Source organism: Bos indicus, chromosome 3 (genome assembly GCF_029378745.1).
Source record: "Bos indicus isolate NIAB-ARS_2022 breed Sahiwal x Tharparkar chromosome 3, NIAB-ARS_B.indTharparkar_mat_pri_1.0, whole genome shotgun sequence".
NCBI lineage: Eukaryota > Metazoa > Chordata > Mammalia > Artiodactyla > Bovidae > Bos > Bos indicus.
The window spans coordinates 84,198,174-84,224,765 of NC_091762.1; the positions used below are offsets into that span (position 1 = coordinate 84,198,174).

General features: G+C 36.8%; 1 protein-coding gene across 6 annotated transcripts in view; it reads left to right on the plus strand.

Moving 5' to 3' along the window:
• Positions 1-7,454: 7,454 nt before the first annotated feature.
• TM2D1 (TM2 domain containing 1) overlaps positions 7,455-26,592 on the plus strand; it is a 51,174-nt gene continuing 32,036 nt past the window's right edge. For 2 of the 6 annotated variants that reach the window (XR_002180367.2, XM_070786446.1), the window contains exons 1-3: positions 7,456-7,649; positions 10,034-10,107; positions 20,177-20,285. Coding sequence is in view for 5 of the 6 variants with exons in the window: in XM_070786446.1 (XP_070642547.1) it covers positions 7,492-7,649; positions 10,034-10,107; positions 20,177-20,285 (341 nt within the window). In the remaining variant the exon portion in view is untranslated. Of the gene's footprint in view, positions 7,650-10,033; positions 10,108-14,222; positions 14,378-20,176; positions 20,286-26,592 lie in introns of those variants that run through there. The other 4 variants (XM_070786444.1, XM_019957352.2, XM_070786443.1 and 1 more) reach the window with 3 other exon arrangements.

Below are 26,592 nucleotides of genomic sequence, written 5' to 3' on the forward strand. Positions count from 1 at the left end.
GAATAAAATTTTGAATATGATAGAGGTTTTGTATTTGCTTAAATGAAAGATTAATCTGGAGGCAGTGTGAAACATGGGTTGACAAAGTTAGGGAGAAGGCCTAGAATCAAAAAGAGGAAGGAAAAAGGCATTATAGCAAGGTATGTAGAAAATGACAAATACCTGAAACAGGGTGAGAATATAGAATTAGAAAAAAATGAGAACTTGAGACTTTCCTGGTGATCCAGTGGTAAGGACTCAGCACTTCCACTGCAGGAGGCACAGGTTCAATCCCTGGTCAGGGAACATGCCTCATGGTATGACCGGAAAAAAAAAAGAGCACTTAAAAGTATCAGTTGCGTACTGGTTAGATAAAAGGATTAAAGAAGAAAAAGGAGAAAACTTAAGTGCAAAGATGATCTTAAGCTCAGAACCTAATAAAAGGGATACTGATGGTGAAACTTACTTAATAGAAAAGCCAGTTCATTCAGTTTTGTTTTATTGAGAAGTATGACTCTGATAAAAAATCAGTTTTACAGCCTACATTTGACATTCAACATGAAATATACTTGGCATAGGGTATAACTTATTAAGTGATGAGTCAAGGTTAATTTAATTGGATGGTGGGCAGTTAGACTGGTGCATCAAAGAGAAGATACAGAAATACTTGAGAGCATGGATGTAGAAAAATTCCAAAAGATGTAACAAGACCAGGTGCTATAAATTTACCACAAGAGAAAAAAAAATGCCCATCTTACTTAAAAAAGAAATTTTGGGAGAGTAATGATCTTTTGTAAGACAGGTCATTTTTTGTAAGATGACAGAATGATCTCTGTTCATTTCCAAGGCAAACCATTCAATATCACAGTAATCCAAGTCTATGCCCCAACCAGTAATGCTGAAGAAGCTGAAGTTGAATGGTTCTATGTAGACCTACAAGACCTTTTAGAACTAACACCCAAAAAAGATGTCCTTTTCATTATTAGGGACTGGAATGCAAAAGTAGGAAGTCAAGAAACACCTGGAGTAACAGGTAAATTTGGCCTTGGAATACAGAATGAAGAAGGACAAAGACTAATAGAGTTTTGCCAAGAAAATGCACTGGTCATAGCAAACACCCTCTTCCAACAACACAAGAGAAGACTATACACATGGACATCACCAGATGGTCAACAGCGAAATCAGATTGACTATATTCTTTGCAGCCAAAGATGGAGAAGCTCTATACAGTCAGCAAAAACAAGACTAGGAGCTAACTGTGGCTCAGATCATGAACTCCTTATTGCCAAATTCAGACTTAAATTGAAGAAAGTAGGGAAAACCATTAGACCATTCAGGTATGAACTAAATCAAATCCCTTATGATTCTACAGTGGAAGTGAGAAATAGATTTAAGGGACTAGATCTGATAGATAGAGTGCCTGATGAACTATGGACTGAGGTTCGTGACATTGTACAGGAGACAGAGATCAAGACCATCCCCATGGAAAAGACATACAGAAAAGCAAAATGGCTGTCTGGGGAGGCCTTACAAATAGCTGTGAAAAGAAGAGAAGCGAAAAGCAAAGGAGAAAAGGAAAGATATAAGCATCTGAATGCAGAGTTCCAAAGAATAGCAAGAAGAGATAAGAAAGCCTTCTTCAGCGATCAATGCAAAGAAATAGAGGAAAACAACAGAATGGGAAAGACTAGAGATCTCTTCAAGAAAATTAGAGATACCAATGGAACATTTCATGCAAAGATGGGCTTGATAAAGGACAGAAACGGTATGGACCAAACAGAAGCAGAAGATATTAAGAAGAGGTGGCAAGAATACACAGAAGAACTGTACAAAAAAAGATCTTCACAACCCAGATAATCACGATGGTGTGATCACTGACCTAGAGCCAGACATCCTGGAATGTGAAGTTAAGTGGGCCCTAGAAAGCATCACTATGAACAAAGCTAGTGGAGGTGATGGAATTCCAGTTGAGCTATTTCAAATCCTGAAAGATGATGCTGTGAAAGTGCTAAACCCAATATACCAGCAATATACCAGCAAATTTGGAAAACTCAGCAGTGGCCACAGGACTGGAAAAGGTCAGTTTTCATTCCAATACCAAAGAAAGGCAATGCCAAAGAGTGCTCAAACTACCGCACAATTGCACTCATCTCACGTGCTAGTAAAGTAATGCTCAAAATTCTCTAAGCCAGGCTTCAGCAATATGTGAACCATGAACTTCCTGATGTTCAACTGATTTTAGAAAAGGCAGAGGAACCAGAGATCAAATTGCCAACATCTGCTGGATCATGGAACAAGCAAGAGAGTTCCAGAAAAACATCTATTCTGCTTTATTGACTATGCCAAAGACTTTAACTGTGTGGATGACAATAAACTGTGGAAAATTCTGAAAGAGATGGGAATACCAGACCACCTGACCTGCCTCTGGAGAAATTTGTATGCAGGTCAGGAAGCAACAGTTAGAACTGGACATGGAACAACAGACTGGTTCCAAATATGAAAAGGAGTACATCAAGGCTGTATATTGTCACCCTGCTTATTTAACTTCTATGAAGAGTACATCATGAGAAATGCTGGTCTGGAAGAAGCATAGGCTGGAATCCAGATTGCTGGGAGAAATATCAATAACCTCAGATATGCAGATGACACCACCCTTATGGCAGAAAGTGAAGAGGAACTAAAAAGCCTCTTGATGAAAGTGAAAGAGGAGAGTGAAAAAGTTGGCTTAAAACTCAACAGTCAGAAAACAAAGATCATGGTATCTGGTGCCATCACTTCATGGGAAATAGATGGGGAAACAGTGTCAGACTTTATTTTTTTGGGCTCCAAAATCACTGCAGATGGTGACTGCAGCCATGAAATTAAAAGACACTTACTCCTTGGAAGAAAAGTTATGACCAACCTAGATAGTATATTGAAAAGCAGAGACATTGCTTTGCCAACAAAGGTCCGTCTAGTCAAGGCTATGGTTTTTCCTGTGGTCATGTATGGATGTGTGAGTTGGACTGTGAAGAAAGCTGAGCGCCAAAGAATTGATGCTTTTGAACTGTGGTGTTGGAGAAGACTCTTGAGAGTCCCTTGGACTGCAAGGAGATCCAACCAGTCCATTCTGAAGGAGATCAGCCCTGGGATTTCTTTGGAAGGAATGATGCTAAAGCTGAAACTCCAATACTTTGGCCACCTCATGTGAAGAGTTGACTCACTGGAAAAGACCCTGATGCTGGGAGGGATTGGGGGCAGGAGGAGAAGGGGACGACAGAGGATGACATGGCTGGATGGCATCACTGACCCAATGGACGTGAGTCTGAGTGAACTCCGGGAGTTGGTGATGGACTGGCATGCTGCGATTCATGGGGTCGAAAAGAGTCGGACACTACTGAGCGACTGAACTGAACTGAATGATCTTTTATCTCAATGATTCTGTTTTAATCTTTGAAATAGGAATGAGATTGCTCTGGGCAAAAGCATGTGTTAATGTAATTAGGTGTATACTAGAATTTTAGGAATGAAAAGAACCAATGTTGCTGAGCCCTGAATTCCAGAGGAAGCTTTGCTTCAGGCTTCACTGGTAGTCCTCTTTCCTAATGTTTCTACATAGCAACTTCTATATTGGGCTGTGCTATTCATGTCCTTTACTTTCTGTAGAATTTCCAAAGAATCCTATAGAATTTTTATATGACAAAGAATTTTTGCATTGAAAACATGCCTAAGTTTGAGATTTAACAACCTTTTTACTAAAATTAGACAATGTAGTAATCCTATAATCAGAGACTATACTTGCAAAAATGTAAAGTAACATATTTTACTGAGCCATGAGAAAATAGATTAAAGTACAGTTAGAAGAGAGAGTAGCCTGTAATCAAATCAAGAAAGTTAAGAAAGTATTTTACTTTCATGGGAAGTTTTGTTTTTTTCAGTTTGTATATTGTGGGGGAGAACAAAGATAATCATTAGAATCATAAAAATAGATTTTGTAATAGGATTAACAAAGCACACGCATTTTTAAACAGTTAATTGTTCAAAATCTATATGAAAAATAACACAAATATCAGCAATATTCCTGCAATCATCAGGAAAATATCTAATTTTGTCATAATTTAAATAAACAAGTTAGAAAGATGCTTCCTTTCACCTTCTGATTTTCTTTATATAGTATTTTGAAAATTAATTCAGAATTTTTTTTTTTTGACCAAGCCACTGGCTTCTGTGATTTTAGTTCCCCAACCAGGGATTGAATCCAGGCTCTATGCAGTGAGAACACAGAGTCCTAACCACTGGAAATTAGTGGTTATTCTAATATCTGAGGAAATTCCCCAGAACTTTTTGAAAGTAGTCAAAATGCAAAGTCACAATCTTTTGTCACCAGATACTATGTATAACAGACATTCCAATCTTTATCCTTGAATTTTATCTGATCCTTGGCCCCAACCCCTTTCCTAAATTTCATCACAGGATAAGGTTGAGGGATGGTGGTGAGCTGTATATTATACATACTATTGGTAATTTTTTAAACTCAGTGTTAATGGTAAATTTTTTAGGTTGTACATTTTTAGGTGGTCATATATTCTATGAAGAAACAACCCTGTTCCCCCAGTTTGGCCTTGATTTTGAAATATTTTGATGCCAGTGGCAAAATATTACATTCTCAGAACTCTTTGGGAGTTATCTTATCAAAACCCTCTACTACTTAGTACATGCTTCTTTTGTAGCAATTACCAAACTATTTTAACTGTTTGTCCTTCCCCCCAGTAAACACAAAGTGTTTAACTGCTGGATTTTTGTCTATTTTTTTCAGTCTGTAGGGCCTTGTCTTATACTGGATACAAGTAAATGTTTGATAAATATCTTTATGGAGGAGAAGGAGGGACAGAGAAAAAAGAAAAGAAAGAAAGAAGTAAGGGAGGGAGGAAGGAAAGAACAAAGGAAAGGAGGACAGGAGAGAGTGAGAGAGAGAGGGAGGAAAAGGGGGAAAAGGAAAGTGTAAGTCCGGTTAAAACAGGAAGTTTAAAATTTGAACTGTTAACCTTCAAACTCCTTATCACTTAAGTCTTTAGGCATAAATGTCTTAATTTTTAAAATAGTATAGTAATGCTGCAAAATTGGTTTAAGAAAAATTTTAAATGCAGTTATAATACTAAGGTATTATTGCAAATAGTTTCATGTCTTCTCATTCAAAAATGATGTATCTTGTAATACATTATCTCCAGGTTGTCAAAGTGTGGTTTCTGAGTCAGTAATATCAACATCACTTGTCAGGTGATTAGAAATGCAAATTATCATGCCACATCCTAGATCTAGGCTTCAGCAGTACATGAACCGAGGACTTCTGGATGTACAACCTGGGTTTAGAAGTGGCATACAAACCAGAGATCAAATTGTCGACATTCGCTGGATCATACAGAAAGCAATATAATTCCAGAAAAACATCTTCTGTTTCAATAACTGCACTAAAGCCTTTGACAGTGTGGATCACAACAAACTGTAGAAACTTCTTGAAGAGATTTGAATATAAGACTACCTTATCTGTCTCCCGAGAAACCTGTATGCAGGTCAAGAAGAAGCAGTTAGAACCAGATATGGAACAACAGACTAGTTCAAAATTGGGAAAGGAGTATGTCAAGGCTGTATATTGTCACCCTGCTCATTTAACTTCTATGCAGAGTATATCATGCAAAATGCCAGGCTGGATGAATCACAAACTGGAATCAAGAATGCCAGGAGAAATATCAACAGCCTCAGATATGCAGATGATACCACTCTAATGGCAGAAGGCGAAGAAGAATCAAAGAGCCTCTTGATGAGGGTGAAAGAGGAAAGTGAAAAAGCTGGCTTAAAACTCAACTTCAAAAAACTAAGATCGTGACATCTAGTCCCATCACTTCATGGCAAATAGAAGGGAAAAAAGTAGAAACAGTGACATTTTATTTTGGTGGGGTGGGGGCGGGGGGTCCAAAATCACTCTGGACAGTTAATGCAATCATGAAATTAGAACATGCTTGCTCCTTGGAAGAAAAGCTATGACAGACCTAGATAGCATATCAAAAGCAGAGACATCACCTTGTCACCAAGTGTCCATATAGTCAAAGCTATTTTTTTTTTCCAGTAGCCATGTACAGATGTGAGAGTTGGACCAAAAAGCAGGCTGAGTGTCAAAGAATTGATGCTTTTGAACTGTGGTGCTGGAGAAGGCTCTTGAGAGTCCCTTGGACTGTAAGGAGATTCAACTAGTCAATCCTAAAGAAAATCAATCCTGAGTATTCATTGAAGGACTGATGTTGAAACTGAAGCTCCAATATTTTGGCCACCTGATGCAAAGAGCCAACTCATTGGAAAAGACCGTGATGCTGGGAAACATTGAGGGCAGGAAGAAAAGAGGGCAGCAGAGGATGAGATGGTTGATTAGCATTACCTACTCAATGGACATGAGTTTGAGCAAACTATGGAAGATGGTGAAAGACAGGGAGGTCTGGCTTGCTGCAGTCCATGGGGTCAAAAAGAGTCGGACTTGACAACTTGGCAACTGAACAACAATACTAGATCTTCAGAGTCAGAAACTGAGATGGGCCCAGTCGTCTGCATTTCTTTGGCAATACTGATGGTTCTTAAAGTTTGAGAACCACATCATAACTGTTCAAAATTGGTCCTGCTGTTGATGAAGAGGCACTACTCAGACTCGAATATTTTCAGGTTAGAGAAAAATGATTAAATTATCACTTTAAAAAAAGTACACAGTTTTTTCAGTATAAAAGATAACCCCACTACAGAACTTTTCAGAATACATGGAAATTTAGAAAGATATGGAAAAACCCTCCAACTCTTCACTTAGTTTAGTCGTAAACCCATTGGTCTCCTCTTGTTTTAAGCCCTTTCCCTCATCTAAATTTTCGCTGTAAAAATAAAGTGAAAATAATTAAAAATTTTAAAACATCAAAACCCCCAAGATATGAAATTTTTTTTAAAAAAGAAAAGTATAATATTTATTGTTGTGATACAAAGTCCTCAAGATTTACTCGTAGCAGCCTTCCGAAAGAGGCCATCTAAGAGCACATATTCTGAAATCAGGCAAACATCAGTTCTATTCCAACTCAGTAACTAAAGTCAACATGCTCTTCAGCGCCTTTGAGTTTGGTTCGTTATCTGTAAACCCCAGTCCTACCAGACTAACAGAGATGTTTGTAAAGTGTTTATCTAATCGCCTGGCGCCGCCGGCACTTTTTCAGATGGAAAAGTCACAGCAAGATTAGCTTGGGAGTCAGCCGTGCACGGAGGACAGCTGGTTCTCCAAGCGAGAAGCCTTCCTGCGGTTCTCAATGACCAATGGAAGCTCTCCAAAGCAATTCCGCAGGTCTAGGGGAGACGTGACTTTGCAGCAGCAGCAAGCAGCAGCAGGGGAAGGACCCGCCTCTAACAGATGCACTGTCCCTTTAAGAGCCTCCCTCCCTCTGCTAGACTCCCGGTTAGGTCTAGGCGTAGGCGGAACCGGAAGTTGTAGGGAAGGCGCCGGTCCCCAGTATGGCGGCCGCCTGTCCCTGCAGGCCGATTGCTCCCGATACTGCTGCCGCCCGGCTCCTGGGTGCCCTGTGGTTCGTATCAGTCACCACTGGACCTTGGGGAGCTGCTGCCGGGGGTGGCGAAGAAACACTTAAGTGCGAGGACCTCAAAGTGGGACAATATCCTCTGTGAGGAGCACCCCATGGGGGTGAGGTAGATTTGGAGTCGAGAGTGGATAGGAACCCTCAGGTCGGGCTAGGGTTGTACTGAAGGGAACGGTGACCTGTGACCTCTAATGACCGAAGGAGCCTGGGGCGGGGAGTGCAGAGATTTGGGGATGAGAGGACAGAGGCTAGCCTGTGAGATTTCCTTGGGATTTTACTGATCATTAGCTGTTCTTTTGATCCACATTTTTTCTTTCTTTAATATAATTTATTTTTTTAGTCAGTGGATTTGTTTGTTCAACAAACACGTAGATACTGAAGTTTGTCAGGTCATGTTGTTAGGCATTAGAATTAAGTTAAAAGATAGACCCGATTCTGGAAATTTGCCGATTTAGGGGGAGACAAGGAAGATCCCCTGGAGGAGGGCAGGGCAGCCCACTTCATTATTCTTGCCTGGAGAATCCCATCAGAGTAGCCTGGCGGGCTACAGTCCATGGGGCTGCAAAAAGTGGCACAGGACTGAAGCTACTTAGCACGCAGGCAAGAACGGTATAGCCAATGTATGTTGCCAATTTGTTATTAACTTTGCATTTATTACTTTTATTTACCTCTCCTTGAGATCCCAGACTGTACTGGGGCAAATTCCTGCTCCACTTTGTAACCGATTTGAGCTTTGAGCTTGGGGATTGCTAAGAGTCCCACACGACTTCGCTACCGAACAACGAAAATAACGGTGGTACCAACTGAAAGGTGTGTTGTGCTAAATTAGTACCAGTAAGTCACTTAGAACAGTGCCTGGCATATAGTAGGGGCTATATGTGTTTAGCTCTCATGTGTTTACTGATGAGAAAACTGAGGCTGGAGGAGTTAAATAGATCAGTTCGTTGTCATGGCTCTGATAAAGGGAAGAGGAATATGAAATGGGAGTTATATTCAAATCAAAATAGGTACTTTTGTATAAAATTAGATAATTTCATACCAATTATAGAACAGAAAAATTAAGAACATAAGCCAGAGATGCAAGAAAGATTCTATAAGAGGAAATCTTAAAATTAAAAAAATTCTCTTGTATAGTATTTTAATGTGAGTTGAAGAGAGGCCACCGTTACTAAATTTTTACAGAATAGCTCTAATTGCTGATTACTGTTATGCTAGGGGTTTGAGAATCACTAACCTGGTAAGTTGAGTCCTTTTTTTTAGCAAAAATGTCTCAGTGATTTTTTTTTCTAATAAAATAATTAGAAAAAAATTTTTTTTAATTTTTTTGCTTAAAATTTTTTTTAATCATTTTTAAAAATTTGAATTAATTTTTGTTTTTGGCTGTGCTGGGTCTTTGTTGCTGCTCTCTGGCTTTCTCTAGTTGCGCTCTGAGGGCTCCTCGTTGTGGTGGCTTCTCTTGTCATGGAGCATGGGCTCAAGATGCAAAGGCTTGGTTGCTCTGCAACATGTGGAATCTTCCTGGACCAGGGATCAAATCCATGTCCCCTGCACTGGCAGACAGAATCTTAACCAGTGGACTACTAGGAAAGTCTGAGTTGTGCTTTTTGAACCTTAGAAGTGACTGAGCATAACTGAACTGGAAAATGTTATTCCTGGCACAAAGATGAGATTTCCGGTAGTGAATCAGAAACCCGAAGCAAGTGTCAAACTCTGTCTACAGAGACATCTTGTGAAAACCTTACTTAGCTCATATTTGTGTCAATGAAATATTCAGGAAACAGAAAAACACCCCTCCCCCCGCCCCCATGCCCTGAGTGTTGTAAACATCTATTAGAGGATCAATATTATATGTTTCCAAAAGCTTAAAACCTTGTTGGGAAGATCATGTAGACCCACCTAAAATAACCATCTTCCTTGCAGTATGGTGGAATTTACCTTTGGCTTGGAATCAGGAAACGTGATATTACTACCTATCACTTACTCCACTTTGCATGAGTCACTCAAAGTTTGAGTCCCGATTTGCTTCACTTATGTGGAAATAATAGTATCCATTTGTGTTGCATGAAGTTATATGTATGGTAATACTTGGGCCATGTGAATAATTTCATCAGACATCTGGAAACTGATGTGTTTTTTTTTTTTTAACCTGAAGTTCTCATAATACTTAGTAGAGATTTTTACTTTCATTTTTTTCTTTGTGCTTTGTGCTTAAACCCTGACTGATGTTCTTTAAGGATGGCACCCTCTGCTAGAGCTTTTAATGTACTTTTCCTTAAATAAATTAATGTTCAGATATTATTTAGTGACACTGAAAGTGTATCTGTGCTTGTGCTTGTTGACCTGGACAAACTAACATCCTCTCTTTACATGTAATTATAAACATAAATATATGACATATTAAAGACAAGATGATAACGTTTTGTATTGGAATGTTGTTTATATTTCCTTAACTTTTCTACATATATTTGTAAAGATCCAAAAATAAATGATGCTACACAAGAACCAGTTAACTGTACAAACTACACAGCTTATGGTAAGACTTCCAGAAACATGTTTTTTTTAATTATTTTTAAAACATTATTTCATAGATATATGTGTGATTGCTAAAAGTAATTAATAAATGTGTTTTTTCTTGAGTTACTTCATCCTTCTGTTTCCAGAACAACTTAATATTAGAGAATATCTAGGGGTTGTTAATATTTTATAAAAAGAATCTTATTCTATTAAATAATTATATAAATTGAGAAATTTTTTATTTTCATTCATTTTTTTTTAAAGCTTTTGGAATCAGTTTATATAGCTTTCTTGATGCCCTGTATTTATCATGCTGTGTTTTACAAAGATGCCTCTTTAGAGTTTAATTACTCAGAAAGAACTTGAAAGGAGACTTACAGTTCAATAATGTGCAGCGAGGAGCTAGTAATATATCACTCTATCTTGCACTTGTAAAAGATACTTAGGTGCATCCTAAGTATGAAAATAATATGATAAGGATTTTAATTGCACATCAGTATTTTAGCGAGATGGTTTGATAATGGATAACACCCTCAACCTAATGATGTGGGGGAGCTTCTGTTATTCCAAAAAGTATTTAATGCCAGATAAAGATTACTAAATTGTTTTGTTTAGCCTTTTCTTCTGAAGGGTTATATGTTGGAAAGGAGGTAGATGTATGCTGAAGCTATTTGGATTTGGCGTTCATATCTGGCATAGTACATAATGTTGGTTAATATCTAGTATTTAATATCTAGTAATATCTACCATTTAATATACAGTATTATCTTGAGAAAAGAATACCTATTGAATATATACTGATTGTTTTATTGTTTAGACAGAAGATAAGGCAATAATTGATGTTTTCTTTATAATGAAAGCTGCTAAACAGACTTATTATGGAAATGAGATTAAAATTATTTTTTACTGCAAAAAACTTTGTTTTTATAAAGTATCTTATAGTCAAATAATTGACTTATTGATTATGACTTTGTATATATTTTAAAAAGATCTCCTTTCTCTTTATCTCTTCACATTTTGATACACTGTTAACCCCATTCTAATGAGCAAAGATATTTGAAAGTAAGTTGTGTTAAACTTTTTAGCAGATATTTTGCTAGTATTCTGGAGTAATGGAATTTATCATATAAACAGTAATAGGTAATATATATATGATTTTTATAGTAAATATTGCTCAATATGTGTACATTTGTTTAATTTAGATATGTTAGACTTAAAGGAACTTTGCACATAATTCCCTCCTTTTAAAATTGCTTTATAAGTATACACTGACTTTCCTGTGTTAGAGTTCAGTCTTTTATAGTGTGCTCTCAGAATGGAGAATATTGTTGACATACATAAAGAAGAATGAGCTTTCAAATAAGAAAAATAAGCTTCCAACCACTTATGTGATATATGTTGGAAGTCTTTGAGTACTGTTGTGACTTAGGTAACATTAAACTTGGAATGAGACAGCCTGCTATCTCATGCCTTTTCTAGTCTGCAGATTTCTTTGTAGGTATGGAGATTTTGAAGGAAATTATTCTAAAAAGGAAATTTAGAATAAATTTGAAGGAAATTACAACTAAAAAGAATAGTCTCTGACCAAAAAGACCTCTGCCCTCCAGTTAGGTGTCTCTTGTAAAATAAGTTTGAATCCACTTAAGTATTATCACTAAGTAAGTTTATAAACAAATACAAAATCAAATGATCAGATTGCTAGGAAATATAAAAGGACTTAGAGGTGTTATGGTCCTGCCATGGCCTGTCAGGTAAGTAAGCATAGATGATGTAAATGGAGAGCTGCAGAGAAATAAAAGGAAGGCTTTCTATATAAGGGAATGGTATGGTTATTTGGAGACAATAAACCATAAGTGCCTAAAAATCTGGGAACACATATATAAAATGTTATAAATCAATAAATAAATGACTTTAGATTGTTGTTGTGATTTTAAAAAGAAAATAAAGTTTCTGAGACAATATGACTCACCAGGCTTCTACATAAGAATATATAATTTATGCATGACCCAAAAGTGTTCAGCCAAGATCTGGGGTAGATTCTACCAGCCTGTCCCTATCAGGAAACTATGTTTGTCCACAAGCTGCTTTTTTAAAAATTTCCTTTTTAAAACATGAAAAGACTAGTGGAGTGGCTGTAAATTATTTCTGAGTCCTGATCTGAGAGGACATCAAAATGACCCTTGAAACATGCTTCTTCTGTTTCTTTCATTGAGCATATGATAGACTCACGGAATCTTCAAACTAAGTTTAATTTTCTTAAACTATACTTTTTGGTAAGGGATTAGTGGATGGAATGCTTTACAGAGAGGGAAGTTTAGGAGTATAGAGTAAGAATTGGGACCAAAGGCAAAGGAGATTCAGTTATAACAGTAAACTGTTGTGGTCTTTAAATGGTTGTCAGTTAGCCCAATACCAGTTAACAAGCATCATTATTTTTTGAGAAATGGTTTGTAATAAATAGTTTAATAATTAAAATAATTAAATGGATCAAAACAAAAGTGCAAATTTATATTATAAACTATCCGTTATTGTTATTCAGTTGCTAAGTTATATTCAACTCTGACCACATGGACTGCAGCATGCCAGGCTTCCCTGTCCTTCACCGTCTCCCAGAGTTTGCTCAAACTCATGTCCATTGAGTCTGTGATGCCATCCAGTGATCTCATCCTCTGTCACCCCTTTCTTCTCCTGCCCTCAATCTTTCCCAGTATCTGGGTCTTTTCCATTGAGTCAGCTCTTCACATCTGATGGCCAAAGTATGGGAGCTTCAGCTTCAGCATCAGCCCTTCCAAGGAATATTCAGGGTTGATTTCCTTTAGGATTGACTGGTTTGATCTCCTTGCTGTCCAAGTGACTCTTAAGAGTCTTCTCCAGCACCACAATGAGAAGTATCAATTCTTTGGCACTCAGCCTTTTTTATGGTCCAACTCTCACATCCATACATGACTACTGGAAAAAAAATAGCTTTGACTATTGAGATCTTTGTCAGCAAAGTGATGTCCCTGCTTTTTAATATGCTGTCTAGGTTTGTCATAGCTTTTCTTCCAAGGAGCAAGCATCTTTTAATTTCACTGCAGTCACCATCTGCAGTGATTTTGGAGCCCAGGAATATAAAATCTATAACTTTTTCCCCATCTGTTTGCTATGAAATGATGGGACTGGATGCCATGAACTTAGTTTTTTGAAGTTGAGTTTTAAGCCAGCTTTCTCACTCTCCTTTTTCACCCTCATCAAGAGGCTCTTTAGTTCTTCCTTGCTTTCTGCCATTAGAGTAGTATCATCTGCACAACTGAGGTTGTTGATATTTCTCCTGGCAACCTTGATTGCAGCTTGTGATTCACCCAGCTGGCATTTCACATGATGTACTCTGCATAGAAGTTAAATAAGCAGAGTGACAATATACAGCCTTGTCGTACTTTCCCAAATTTGAAGCCGTCAGTTGTTCAATGTCCAGTTCTGTTACTTCTTGACTGCTTGCAGATTTTTCAGGAGACAGGTTAGGTGGTCTCATATTCCCGTCTCTTAGAATTTTCCACAGTTTGTTGTGATCCACACTGTCAAAGGCTTTAGCATAGTCAATGAAGCAGAAGTAGGTCTTTTTCTGGAATTTCCTTGCTTTTTCTATGATCCAGCAGATGTTGGCAATTTGATCTCTGGTTCCTCTGCTTTTTCTAAACTCAGCTTATATACCTGGAAGGTTTTGGTTCATGAACTGTTGAAGCCTAGCTAGAAGGATGTTGATCATTTACAAGCATGTGAAATGAGTGCAGTTGTATGATAGTTTGAACATTCTTTGGGATTGGAATGAAAACTGACCTTTTCCAGTCCTATGGCCACTGTTGAGTTCTCCAAATTTGCTGGCATATTGAGTGCAGCACTTTAACTGCATCATCTTTTAGGATTTGAAATAGCTCAGCTGGAATTCCGTCACCTGTACAAGCTTTGTTCGTTGTAATGCTTCCTGAGGCCCACTTGACTTCACACTCCAAAATGTCTGATTAGGTCAATGACCACACCATTGTGGTTATCCTAGTCATTAAGACTTCTTTGTAAAGTTCTTCTGTGTATTCTTGCCACAATTTCTTAATCATATCTGCTTCTATTATGTCCTTGTCTTATGTGTGCTGTGCCAAGTCACTTCAGTCAGGTCCAACTTTTTGTGATCCTGTGGACCATAGCCCACCAGACTCCTCTGTCCATGAGATTCTCCAGTCAAGAATATTGGAGTGAGTTGCTGTTCTGTCCTCCAGGGAATCTTCCAAACCCAGGAATCGAACCTGCATTGGCAGGTGGGTTCTTTACCACTAGTACCACCTGGGAAACCCAAAACTGTCTATTATTGGGAAAATATTTAATTTATTAAGATGTTATTATATGGCATTCTGCTAAGTGGTAGAGATGATACATTAAAAAAGACAAATTTCTGCCCTCAAGGAGTGTGCTGTCTAGTACGTATATATACATATTTGACATATATAGCAAGTGTTTTCAATTTTCCAATCAGTAAAATACAAAGGTATTAAAAAACCATTTCCAGAAATTTTGCTCTGGTCCTTTGACACAGGTCTGTTTTATTAAGGTTTTATTGAAATATATTTATGGAAACATACACTTAAATGTTGTTGTTGTTGTCCAGTTGCTCAGTCGTATCTGACTCTTTGTGACCCCATGGACTGCAGCATGCCAAGTCTCCCTATCCTTACCATCTCCTGGAGCATGCTCAAACTCCTGTCCATTGAGTCAGTGATGCCACCCAACCATCTCGTGTCCTCTGTCATCCCTTTCTCCTGTGTTGCATCCTTCCCAGCATCAGGTTCCAAAGAGTCAGTTCTTCTCATCAAGTGGCCAAAGTATTGGAGTTTCAGCTTCACCATCAGTCCTTCCAATGAATATTCAGGATTGATTTCCTTTGGATTGACTTCCTTGCAGTCCTAGGGACTCTCAAGAGTCTTCTCCAGCACATTTCAAAAAAATCAGTTCTTTGACATTCAGCTTCCTTCATGGTCCAACTCTCACATCCATATATGACTACTGGAAAAACCCTAGCTTTGACTATACGGACCTTTGTAGGCAAAGTGATGTCTCTGCTTTTTAATACACTGTTTAGGTTTGTCATAGCTTTTCTTCCAAGTAACAAATGTCTTTTAATTTTATGACTAGAGTAGAATCCCATACCATTTCCTGTCTAGGTCACTCCTTTTTACTGTTATGAAACTTCATTGGTTACTTTATTTTGAGTTTAGCTTTTTTGTGCTTAAAAAAATAGTTCTGCTTTATATAATCAAGAAATACTGTCTATCAATGCTAAGTTGTTGTTCACTCACTCAGGCTTGTCTGACTCTTTGCGACCCCATGATCTGCAGCACGTCAGACCTCCCTGTTCTTCACCATCTCCCGAAGTTTGCCCAAGTTCATGTCCATTGCATCGTTGATGACTTAAGTTGATGCCATTTAAATCCCAGTCATTGGCCAGAGACAAACATTTTGCAGGAAAACTGCAAATGGAATAATTTTCAGGATTGTAGCATGTTGCTTAATTTTGTCCATTAGTTAACATTTAGGGGTAACTGGCTTCCTAAATCTTCCTAAATCATCATACAGACTCATTTTTACTTGTTTCTGAAATCAGTGTAAGCATGGCATTATTGTGGTGTAATGAAAAGGGTGTTGATTAAAAGTGATGAATGTTGGTCTAGGACTTAAAGAATATTACCTAGTGTGAGACTTTGGTCAGCTTGTTTAATTTCTTGGAACGTCAGTTTTTCTGTTTGTACAGGAAAAAAAATAAAAAGGAGCATATTACTAGTTCTGTCTACATAACAGGTTTTTTTTTAAAATAAGGACCAAATGAAGTCACTATAAAATACGTAAAAATGAATAAGTTCTAGGGCTGTAGGCATCCATTGAATTGATTTCATTTCACAGTCTTTTATTACTTTTACAGATCACGCACATGTTAAATTTATTCCTATCAGGTTCAGTCTCTCAGTCTTCTCAGTGTTGAAGTTCTCTACGTTTTTAGAGTTTAAGTTGAACATTTTCTCTAGCCAGGCACCATGCTTTACATGCCAAATGCCTTTACTACTTGGCTAGTGGTAGTACAAGGGTCTTATTTTTGTTTCACAGATTACAAAACAAGGTTCAGTGAGATTTCATAACTTGACCAGAAGAACATACTAGTTAAGTGACAGAGTTCTGACTTAAACCTAAATTTGCCCCATTCTGAAGTACTGCATTTTGGCATTTTCTGTCAGTTCAAACAAATCTGATCCATCTCAATGTTTCTCTTATTATTTTCTCATGTCATCTCACTTTATAATGAGAGCAGCCCCTCATCTATCCTCACTAAAGTATGTAGTTTTTGTCCCTTGAAATAATTAGCTCATACTTCTGTTAGACTTCTCTAGAAATATTGTAGCAATATGGTTTCCCCTTCACTCTGGTACTTCTACTAATTGTATCTTTCCTGAGGTTCTAAGCCTGAAATGTTGGGCATTTTTCTCTCCTTATCTGTCTCATTGACTACGAAGTAGCTCATATTGAATACAGATCATTTCTTATGTTAGAAATGATAAAACACATTGAAAACTAAAGTTGTCAAAATTTGGGAGTTTGAACAATTAATAGAATGTAACTGAAAAAATTACGATTTATTTGTTTTTCATATTTTTATAAAGCATTTTTACAACTCACCTATAAATGTTTGAGAGCTTCCCAGGTGGCTCAGTGGTAAAGAATCCGCCTGCAATGCAGGAGACGCAGGAGATTCGTGAGTTTGATCCCTGAATTGAGAAGATTCCCTAGAGGAGGAAATGGCAACCCACTCCAGTATTCTTGCCTGGGAAATCCCATGGACAGAGCAACCTGTTGGTCTACAGCTCATGAAGTTACAAAGAATCAGACATGACTGACAAGCACGCATGCCCACCTCCATAAATGTTTAATCCTTCAAAATTTTGTAAAGGAAGCTGTAATCTCAAAAAACAGTGCATTTCTCTAAAGCAAAGTATATTGGACAAAGCCTCTATGGGAATCATCCCAGGTCCTTGGCAGTGGAAGTCCCAAGGCCTAATCACTGGACCAGCAGGGAAAGCCCCACATCGTCTGATCTCTGCTTCTGTGTTCACACTGCATCCTGCCTGCATGTCTTCACATCGTCTTCTCCCTGTGTATGTTCATTTTCCCATTTTTGAAGGATACCCATCTTACTGCATTAGGGCCCACCACCCTAATGACCTCATCTTAACTTGGATGCAAAGTTGGATTGCAAACTTAAATTTGCAAAGATGCTATTGCCAATTAAGGTCACATTGTGAAGTGCTGAGGGTTAGGACCTCAATATATCTTTTTGGGAGAGTGCAATTCAGCCCACAGTATGTCTTTAAAATAATCAATTTCCAGATCCTCTTTTTTTTTTTTTTTTAATTTTTGAGTTGAAGGATAATTGCTTTACAGAATTTTGTGGTTTTCTGTCATACATCAGCGAGAATCAGTTTTTATTATATGTGTATTTTTTCCTACAATTAATGTAAAGTTTTCTGCATTTAAAAGAAGAGCCCTTTCATATTCTTGGTTGGATCATGATATGAAATTGCTGTGTTTAGATTCCACTGTAAAGAATGCTATAATATTTCAATATTAAGGGCAGTATTTACAGTATGCTGGAAATAAATTTTTTCCCAGCCATTTAAATCCATGGTGAAAAATTTTAGATGTCAACTTAAAAATGTGTGAGGGAATATATAGTTTTAAAAAATTTTAGGGAGTATGTGAGCAAAATTTTTTGAACACAGCTGATCTAGAGCATTGTTTTTCACCCTTAGTAATGTTTGGGGCTAGATAATTATTGTGAGGAGGCTATCTTGTGCATTGTAGAAGATTTAGAAGCATCCTGGCCTCCATCCACTAGATGCCAGTAGCATTTTCCCAGTAGTGACAACCAAAAATGTTTCCAGACATTGCCAAATATCCCCTAGAAAGCAAAATTACTTTCTGTCATTCCTCCATCATTTAAATAGAGCATACTCATCTTTCAGTTGGTAACATAGAAAATGTATTAGCATTTAAGATGTTTGTTGACCTCAGTTTTGAGTTGTCTGCTATATGCACATGCTTGTGCTCAGTTGCTCACTTGTGTCCGACTCTTTGTGACCTCATGGACTGGGGCCTGTCAGGCTTCTCTGTCCATGGAATTTCCCAGGCAAGAATACTGGAGTGGGTTGCCATGCCCTCCTCCAGCGGATCTTCCCAACCCAGGGATCGAACTGACGTCTCTCATGTCTCCTGCATTGGCAGGTGGATTCTTTACCACTGTGTCACCTGGGAAGCTGTCTGCCATATAGCTCCAGTCAAAAGCATGACCTAAGATGGCAGACCAAGAGATACACCTTAAGGGGCATGATAATAGTTGATTCACAAAACTCAAGTAAGCTTTGTCCCTGTATCAAGGCAGGTGGCCAAACAGCTACATATAAATCATCTGTTGACTTTTGTTGCCCCATCTCTGTCGATCCTAACATTATAAGCCCTTGCTTATGTCTGGAGTCAGTGTGAGAAAAGGCTATGTGGAAAACGTTTATTGTTTTGTAAAGGTTCTTATTATTAAGGACCTTCTCTATTACATTCCTTTACTCTTACGTCATGTACCAAACCAAGTTCACACAGTGGTTTAGAGGTGAATTGGTATGCTTTCAGTTACATCACAGTAGCTCTGTGGCTCTTTTTGCCTTACTACCAGGAGCCTCTAAGCTAAATTCGTGGTCAATTACACTGTCTTCCCTTAGTTGTTTCCTAGGATAATTATTTCTTCACTCTCTCTCTTCCTTTTATTTTATTACCTTCTTTCTTGTCTAAATGGTCAGTTTTACTGAATCTGTGCTCTTTAGCGTGAGCATCTTCTTGTGTTGGAAATGTAAGTACATTAAAAAGATAAGTAAAGTTTATGGGATGGTATAGTTTGAACTATCAGTAACACAACCAAAGAGTGCAAAGTCATTACAGGATATTTTTCCTAGCATCATTCTCTCAGTGTACTACTCTGGCCTAAAACAGGACAGTGATTTGTTGGAAATCTTAAGGTAATTATAAAGTAGATGTAAAATAAATGCCATTTATTTCTTTTTCATAATAAAACACTGTGGGTTTTTTTTTAAGTCTATTATACCAAGTTCTATTTTCATTTTCTCAAAAAATTGTAATCATTGATGTTAAGCATAGAGATAAGCATTTCCTGAAACTAGCCTAAAGGAATTAGTACCTTTTAGTCAGAAATGGTGAAGGAGTAAAAAGTACTAACATTTATTGATTGCCTACTAAGTGCTCTGCTTTATGCTAGATAATTTATATCACATTTTATCCCCACAATAATCTTCTTATGATCTTAGTGCTACTTTTATCTACATGGAATCCAAGTTTCTGAAAGAGGCAATGTATAGATAGGTGATTCTCATTCCAAAGTTCTTACTTTATATGATGAGGACATAAAAGCTTCAGGACAGTACTTGCTTAGCACATAGTAAGCTCTATAAGTGTTACTTCCTCTTATTAAGTCATCTGGGTTATGAATAAAGATCAAATTACTAAATGCTGAGATAACATATACATCAAATCCTAGAGGGAATGGAGAAGCAAACCCATTTAGAATAAATAAAAAGTTATTTAGAATAAAGAAGAATCTTAGTTTATTGTAGGTATCATCTATAAGAATTTTATAAACTGAAAATACAAAATTAGATTATGTTTTATGTAATGAATTGCCTGATTGGTTACCAACAAAAAATTCAAGAAGTATTCTTCACCGTAGAGATGAAGTAAAGAACAGTAATACTATGCAGTTCTTCCTTGGTCATCTTTGTCAGGGGCAGGAGATTGAACATTATCTTTATCTTATCTTGTACATGAATATGTATAATATAGCTTTTCCTATCTAAATTAAAATCTCATATGGGGAAGCAGCAGCAGCATGGGGAGGTAGTTGGTTTGAACATTAGATTTTCTTGTGTGCATTGCTAGCCTTAGGAAAAAAGCATAATTACATAATTTTCCACAGGAAAAAGAAATAATGGATTCTTGCTTTTTTCTGCCTTTAGTTCAGTGTTTTCCAGCACCTAACATAACTTGTAAGGATTTTGGTGGCAACGAAACACATTTTACTGGAAACGAAGTTGGTTTTCTCAAGCCTATATCTTGCCGAAATGTGTAAGTATATTACTGAAGCTAAATTTTCAGATCTACTTGCCTGAGTTAAATCTCAGCTGGGTGGAATGAAGAGTAAAGAGTTAATTTATAAGGAGAATCCTGGACTAATATAACTTTTATCTTTTTGCTTTTGTCAGAAGACCTCTATTTTAAGTGTGTGTATTGTTTTAAAAATGAAGTTTACCAAGTAAAGTTTAGTAGTTCACTGTATGGGATAAATAGACTGAGTGGCTTCAGGTCATGTCATTCAGTCAGTTTATGCTACAAAACGGGTTATGAAAAAATTCTGTTTCAAAAATTTGGGGACTTTCTGGAGTGCAAATAAGGGACTACATACCTACATTATTAAAAGAATGCTAATTAGTAATCATTTGCATTTTGAAACTTGGTTTCATTCTTTGTAATTGGTTTGGATGATGAGTGATAATGTTAAACAATTCAGAAGTTAGTTTTTTTATATTAAGACAAATGACTTTATTTTGTTGGGAATATTCTTAAAGAACTTTTAAGTTGGCTGTTTATTTTTGCTGCAGTAAAGCTGACAGTTCATTCCTATATTGCTACTTTGTACTGAAAGTATGATTTAGTTTTACCCATTTTTATTAATTCCTGGCATTGTATTTTTACCTTTTACTGTATGTTGTTACATTTTATATAATGGTACCTATTTTGCAGTTGTATAAAGAAAGGCCACTATTCGTTTCTGCAAGTTCCATTAGAATTCTTAGAAATTACTACTAGAGTCTTTTTTTCTCTTCTTTTGACCCTACTTTACAAAGTTAATGAGGAGCTTTCGATTCTATCTTGCTGTGTAATCCAATCACTTAAGCTTCTTGGGTTCTAAGATTTCTCATTAGTAAAATAATAATTGTTAAGAGGAATTATTTTCAAAGTACTTAGATATGGTTTAGTCAGTTTTTAAATTTATAGATTGATATTTCCAAATGACAAATACTTTGTTAAGTGTTGGTGGTCCAAGAAAACATTTGTTGAGAACCACTCAAGTTGGACACTGCAGATTCATTTTACCTGTAATGTTCACATCACAATGATCTGCCACTTAATTTCCAAGTTAATTCTAATTTTTCTTTTAATGTCTCTTAGTAGATTAGACTGAAATACAACTGAGCTATACTAATCATGCTCACAAGACATTCATGTCAATTGTGATAAGAAATATAATTATCAAGGAAACTAGATACTCCAAGCCTACTGGCCAACTTATTTCTCTCCTATAGTAAAGTCCAAAATTCCAAAATAGGATTTGCTTGATGAGCATTGAATCAGAACAAAAGGAGTTAGGTTGATGGATAATTTTAATGATAAATCACAAAAGTAAGATAACCTAGTGCATTACTTTCCTCTATCAGAATATTCAGTATGTGCCTTTCAAACAACCACCTGCTGGTCAGCTACTGAATAAGACTCACTGACAAGTTGTTAATTCATTGAGTGCTCCCTTTTCCAGTTTACATAGTTTCCTTCTCCTGTTGGCATATCCTTTCATAATATTGATACTTGATTAAAACTCCATCTTACTATCACAGATGTGGCCATTCTGTAATGTATTCTTTAGCAACTGAAGTCTATTAACTATGTCTAATCAAGTTACCAAGCACACCTGTTTATCCTGCCCATCTACGCTAGTTGGAGCAACCTACCTGTTGTAATAGATGCCTTAAGAATTTTAGTGGCTTAACCCAGTAAATTTTATTTCTCACTCATATCATAATCCAATTTGTTTTGATTTGGAGGTCTGCATGGGGTGAAGGAAGTGATAGTTGCTCCATGCATACATGCAGGGGTCTTGTACCTTTCATCTTGTGACTTTACTTCCTCTAGTCCTTGGAGTCTTTTCCATTCAGCCAACAGATGGAAAGAGGAGATGGAACACCTATAGACATGTTTCATGGACCAGACATGGCATACATGATGGCTTACATCACTGCTGTCCTCATTCTATTGGCCAGAACTAAGTGATGGCTGCATTTAACTGCAAAGTGAGCTAGAATATATTAATACACAGGCATACCTCAGAGATATCATGAGTTTGGTTGCAGATCAATGCAATAAAGCAAGTTACACGAATCTTCTGGTTTCCCTGTGTATATAAAAGTTATGTTTATACTACGTGTAGTCTATTGTGTGCAATAACATTGTGTCCAAAAAACCGTACCTTAATTTAAAAATAATGCTGTTGGAAAAATGGCACTGACAGACTTGCCTGGTGAAGGGTTGATACAGACCTTCAATTTGTAAAAAACCTCAGTTTCTCTGTAGAGCGCAATAACACAAAGCACATCAAAACAAGGTATGTGTATAGTTTAGCCGTATGCCTGTGAGAAAAAGGAACCTGATTTGATGAACAGTTAGATAAATCTTTGCTGCACCACCAGTTTTTAGAGTATTCTTTAGGGTGATTTATTTATATAGATCACTGCTTTTCTAATTTCATTCCCCTTACTAGCCAAGCTTTTTGAGAGGCTTGTTTCTGTATGAACTTTTAGTCTAATGCAGTATAGCTTTTGGCCATACTAAAATTTGCCAGTGATCTTTGTTGCTGTATCAAATGGATATTTATAGTCTACAATCCTTCTACAGCATTTGGTATTCCTGTTTCTTAAAATACTTTCTTTCCTTGGCTTACAGTATAAAACACACTTCAATTTCCTTTGATTCCTATTATTTTCCTTCTTTCTTATATCTTGATATTCACAAGATTATGTCCTTGGTCCTCTTCTCTTCTTCATTCATCCACCCCTTTGGTTTCTCATACCATCTTTATATAAAGATCCCAAACTGAATCTATTGTCTCTTCCTTCAATCATTTCCTCCTTTGTATTAGTGAATGCAGCTGTTCTATCCAGTTCCTTAAGCAGAAACTTTGGAGTCATTCTCCAAAGAATGACTCATTCCCCACATTTAGTCTGGCTGCTTCTGCCTTTAATATTTTCCAGTTTTGTTTCCTTTTCTCTTCCACTGCTAGTAGCCAGTAGATTATCACTTGAGTTTCTACCAAGTCTCCCAGTTTATTTCTCTACCGCTATTCTGGTAGGTATTTTGCCTCAGGGCAAAGTCTGACATCCTTGTAATATTGGCTGCATAGACAGGATCTCTGGGCTGTTTACTATCTCCCCCAACTCCCTGAAAATGTCTTAATTTTGAGTGCAATGCAAAAAATAGGATTATAAGCAAGAGACATGATCAGATTTGACTTTAAAATGATGATTCCAGCTACCTCTTTATTTCTTTACTCTTATTTGTAGCAACTCCTTGAAAGGATTATCTATGCTTTTCTTTAGGTTTTTTTTCCAACTTTTTAAAATTGAATTAACATTGGTTTGTAACATGTTTCATGTATACATTATAATTCAACTTCTATATATACTGCAGGCTGTTTGCCACCAAGTCTAGTTCCCATCCATCATTTTGCAGTTGATCACCTTTACCCGTTTCATCCACCTCCCACCTACCTTCACCTCTGGGGACTGCCAGTATCTTCTGTTTCAGTGTGGTTTTTTTCATGTTATTTTTTTGTTGTTCATTTACTTATTTTTCATATGTGCCACATATGAGCAAAATGGGCTTCCCTGATGGCTCAGTGGGTAAAGAATCCCCCTGCAGTGCAGGAGACACAGAAGACAACAGGTTCAATCCCTGAGTCAGGAAGATGCCCTGAAGGAGGAAATGGCACCCCACTCCAATATTCTTGCCTGGAAAATCCCATGGCCAGAGGAGTCTGATGGGCTACAGTCCATGGGGTCACAAAGAGTCGGACATAACTGAGCATGAGCATGGACTATGTCCCATTGTCTCTGCAAGGCTCAGGCCCAGCCATGAGCGAAATCATATGATATTTGTCTTTTTCTATCTCACTTCTTTCACTCAACACAATGTCCTCAAGATCTGTCCATGTTGTCACAAATGGCAAGTTTTTTTTTTTTTTTTTTTAGTGAATGAGTAGTAGTCTTGTATGTTTCAGAGAAGGCAATGGCAACCCACTCCAGTACTCGAAAGAGAGTCCATGGAGAATCTCCGTCCATGGAGAATCCCATGGACGGAGGAGCCTGGTAGGCTGCAGTCCATGGGCTCACTAGGACTGGACATAACTGAGCGACTTCACTTTCATGCATTGGAGAAGGAAATGGCAGCCCACTCCAGTGTTCTTGCCTAGAGAATCCCAGGGGCAGGGGACCCTAGTGGGCTGTTGTCTATGGGGTCGCACAGAGTCGGACACGACTGAAGTGACTTAGCAGCAGCAGCATATAGAGATAGAAATAAAACTCTTTGAATTCTACTTGTATGTTTAGATATGTGTATATATCTTTTTTATCTGTTCACTCACCAGTGGGTCTTAGGTTGTTTCCACATCTTGGCTATTGTTAATAATGCTGCAGTGAACATTGGAATGCTTATATATTTTTGAATTAGTATTTCCTTATTCTTTGGATAAATACCCAGACGTGGAATAGCTAGATCATATGGTAATTTTATTCTTAATTTTTTGAGGAATCTCCATACTGTTTTTCATAGTGGCTGCTCCAAATTACATTTACCAGCAAATCATGAGCGTTCCCTTTTTCTCCACATCCTTTCCAACATCTCGTTTTTTCTTATTTTTATGATAATAGCCATTTTAATGTGTGAGATGATACCTCATTGTGGTTTTAATTTGCATCTCTCTGATGATTTGTGATATTGAACATCTTCTTTTCAAGTGCCTATTAGCCATATCTTAAATGGAAAATTGTTCAGATCCCATGCCCATTTTTAAGTTAGGTTGTTTTGTTGTAATTGAGTTGTATGATAAGAATTGCACTGAATCTGTAGATTCTATTAGGTAATTTGTATTTTAGCAATGTTAATTCTTCCATTTCATGAGCATGGGATATTTTTACATTTCTTTGTGTTTTCTTCAATTAATTTCAATAATGTCCTATAGTTTTCAGTGTACAGGTCTTTCATTTCCTTGGTTAAATTTATTCCTAGGTATTCCATTCTTTTTGTTGCAATTGTAAATAGGATTTTTTAAACTTCTTTTTCTTCTAGTTGTTAATATATATTAACAACTTATATATTAAGATATATTAAGAGAGCAGATTTTTGTATACCGATTTTCTACCTTGCTGTTTTACTGTATTTATTATTTCTAATAAATTTTTTTGGTAGAATGTTTAGGGTTTTCTGTATATAAAATTGTGTCATCCACAAACAGTGACGCTTTTACTTCTTCCTTGCCAATATGGTTGTCTTTTATTTTTTTTTCTTGCCTAATTGCTCTGGCTATGAATTCCAGTATTACTTTGAATAAGAGTGATAAGAGTGGGTATCCTTATTTTGTTCCTGATCTTAGAGGGGAAAGCTTTCAATTTGTCACTGCTGAATATAATAGCTATGGGTTTGTTATATACGGCCTTTACTATGTAGAAGTACATTCCTTCTATATTCATTTTATTGAAAGTTTTTTTTTTATCATAAATGAATGTTGAATCTTGTCAGATGCTTTTTCTGCATAAATTGAGATGATCATATGATTTGTATTCATTTTGTTAATATGGTGTATCACATTGATTTGCAAATGAACCATCCTTGCTTTCCTGTAATAATCCCATTTGATCATGGTGTGTAATCCTTGTAAAGTATTGTTGTATTTGGTTTACTAATATTTTGTTGAGGATGTTTGCATCTGTGTTCATCAGAGATATTGTTTTGTAATTTTCTTCTCTTTTGATGTCCTTATCTTATTTTGGTATCATAGTAATGTTGGTTTTCTAAAATGAGTTAAGAAGTGTCTGCTCCTCTTCAGTTTTTTGGAAGAGGTTGAGAAAGATAGGTATTAAATCTTTGAATGTTTGGTAGAGTTCACCAGTGAAACCATCTGCTCCTGGACTTTTGTTTTTTTTGGGGGGGGGGTTTGACTATCATTTTAATCTCTTAGTTGGTAATTGAGCTATTCACATTTTCTATTTCTTATGGATTCAGTCTTGGAAAGCTGTATGATTCTAAAATTTATCTAAGTTGTCCAATTTATTGGCATACAGTTATTCATAGTAGTCACTTATAAGCCTTTATATTGGGTTGACCAAAAAGTTCTTTCTGGATAAGATGACATGAAAAAACCCGAATGATCTTTTTGGCCAACCCAGTATTTCTTTGATATCCATTGTAACTTCTCCTCTTTTATTTCTGATTTTACTTATCTGAGTTCTCTCTTTTTTTAAGTGAGTCAGGTTGAAGGTTTGTCAACTTTATCTTTTCAAAGAACCAGCTCTTAGTTTCATTAATCTTTTCTATTTTCTTTTTGGTC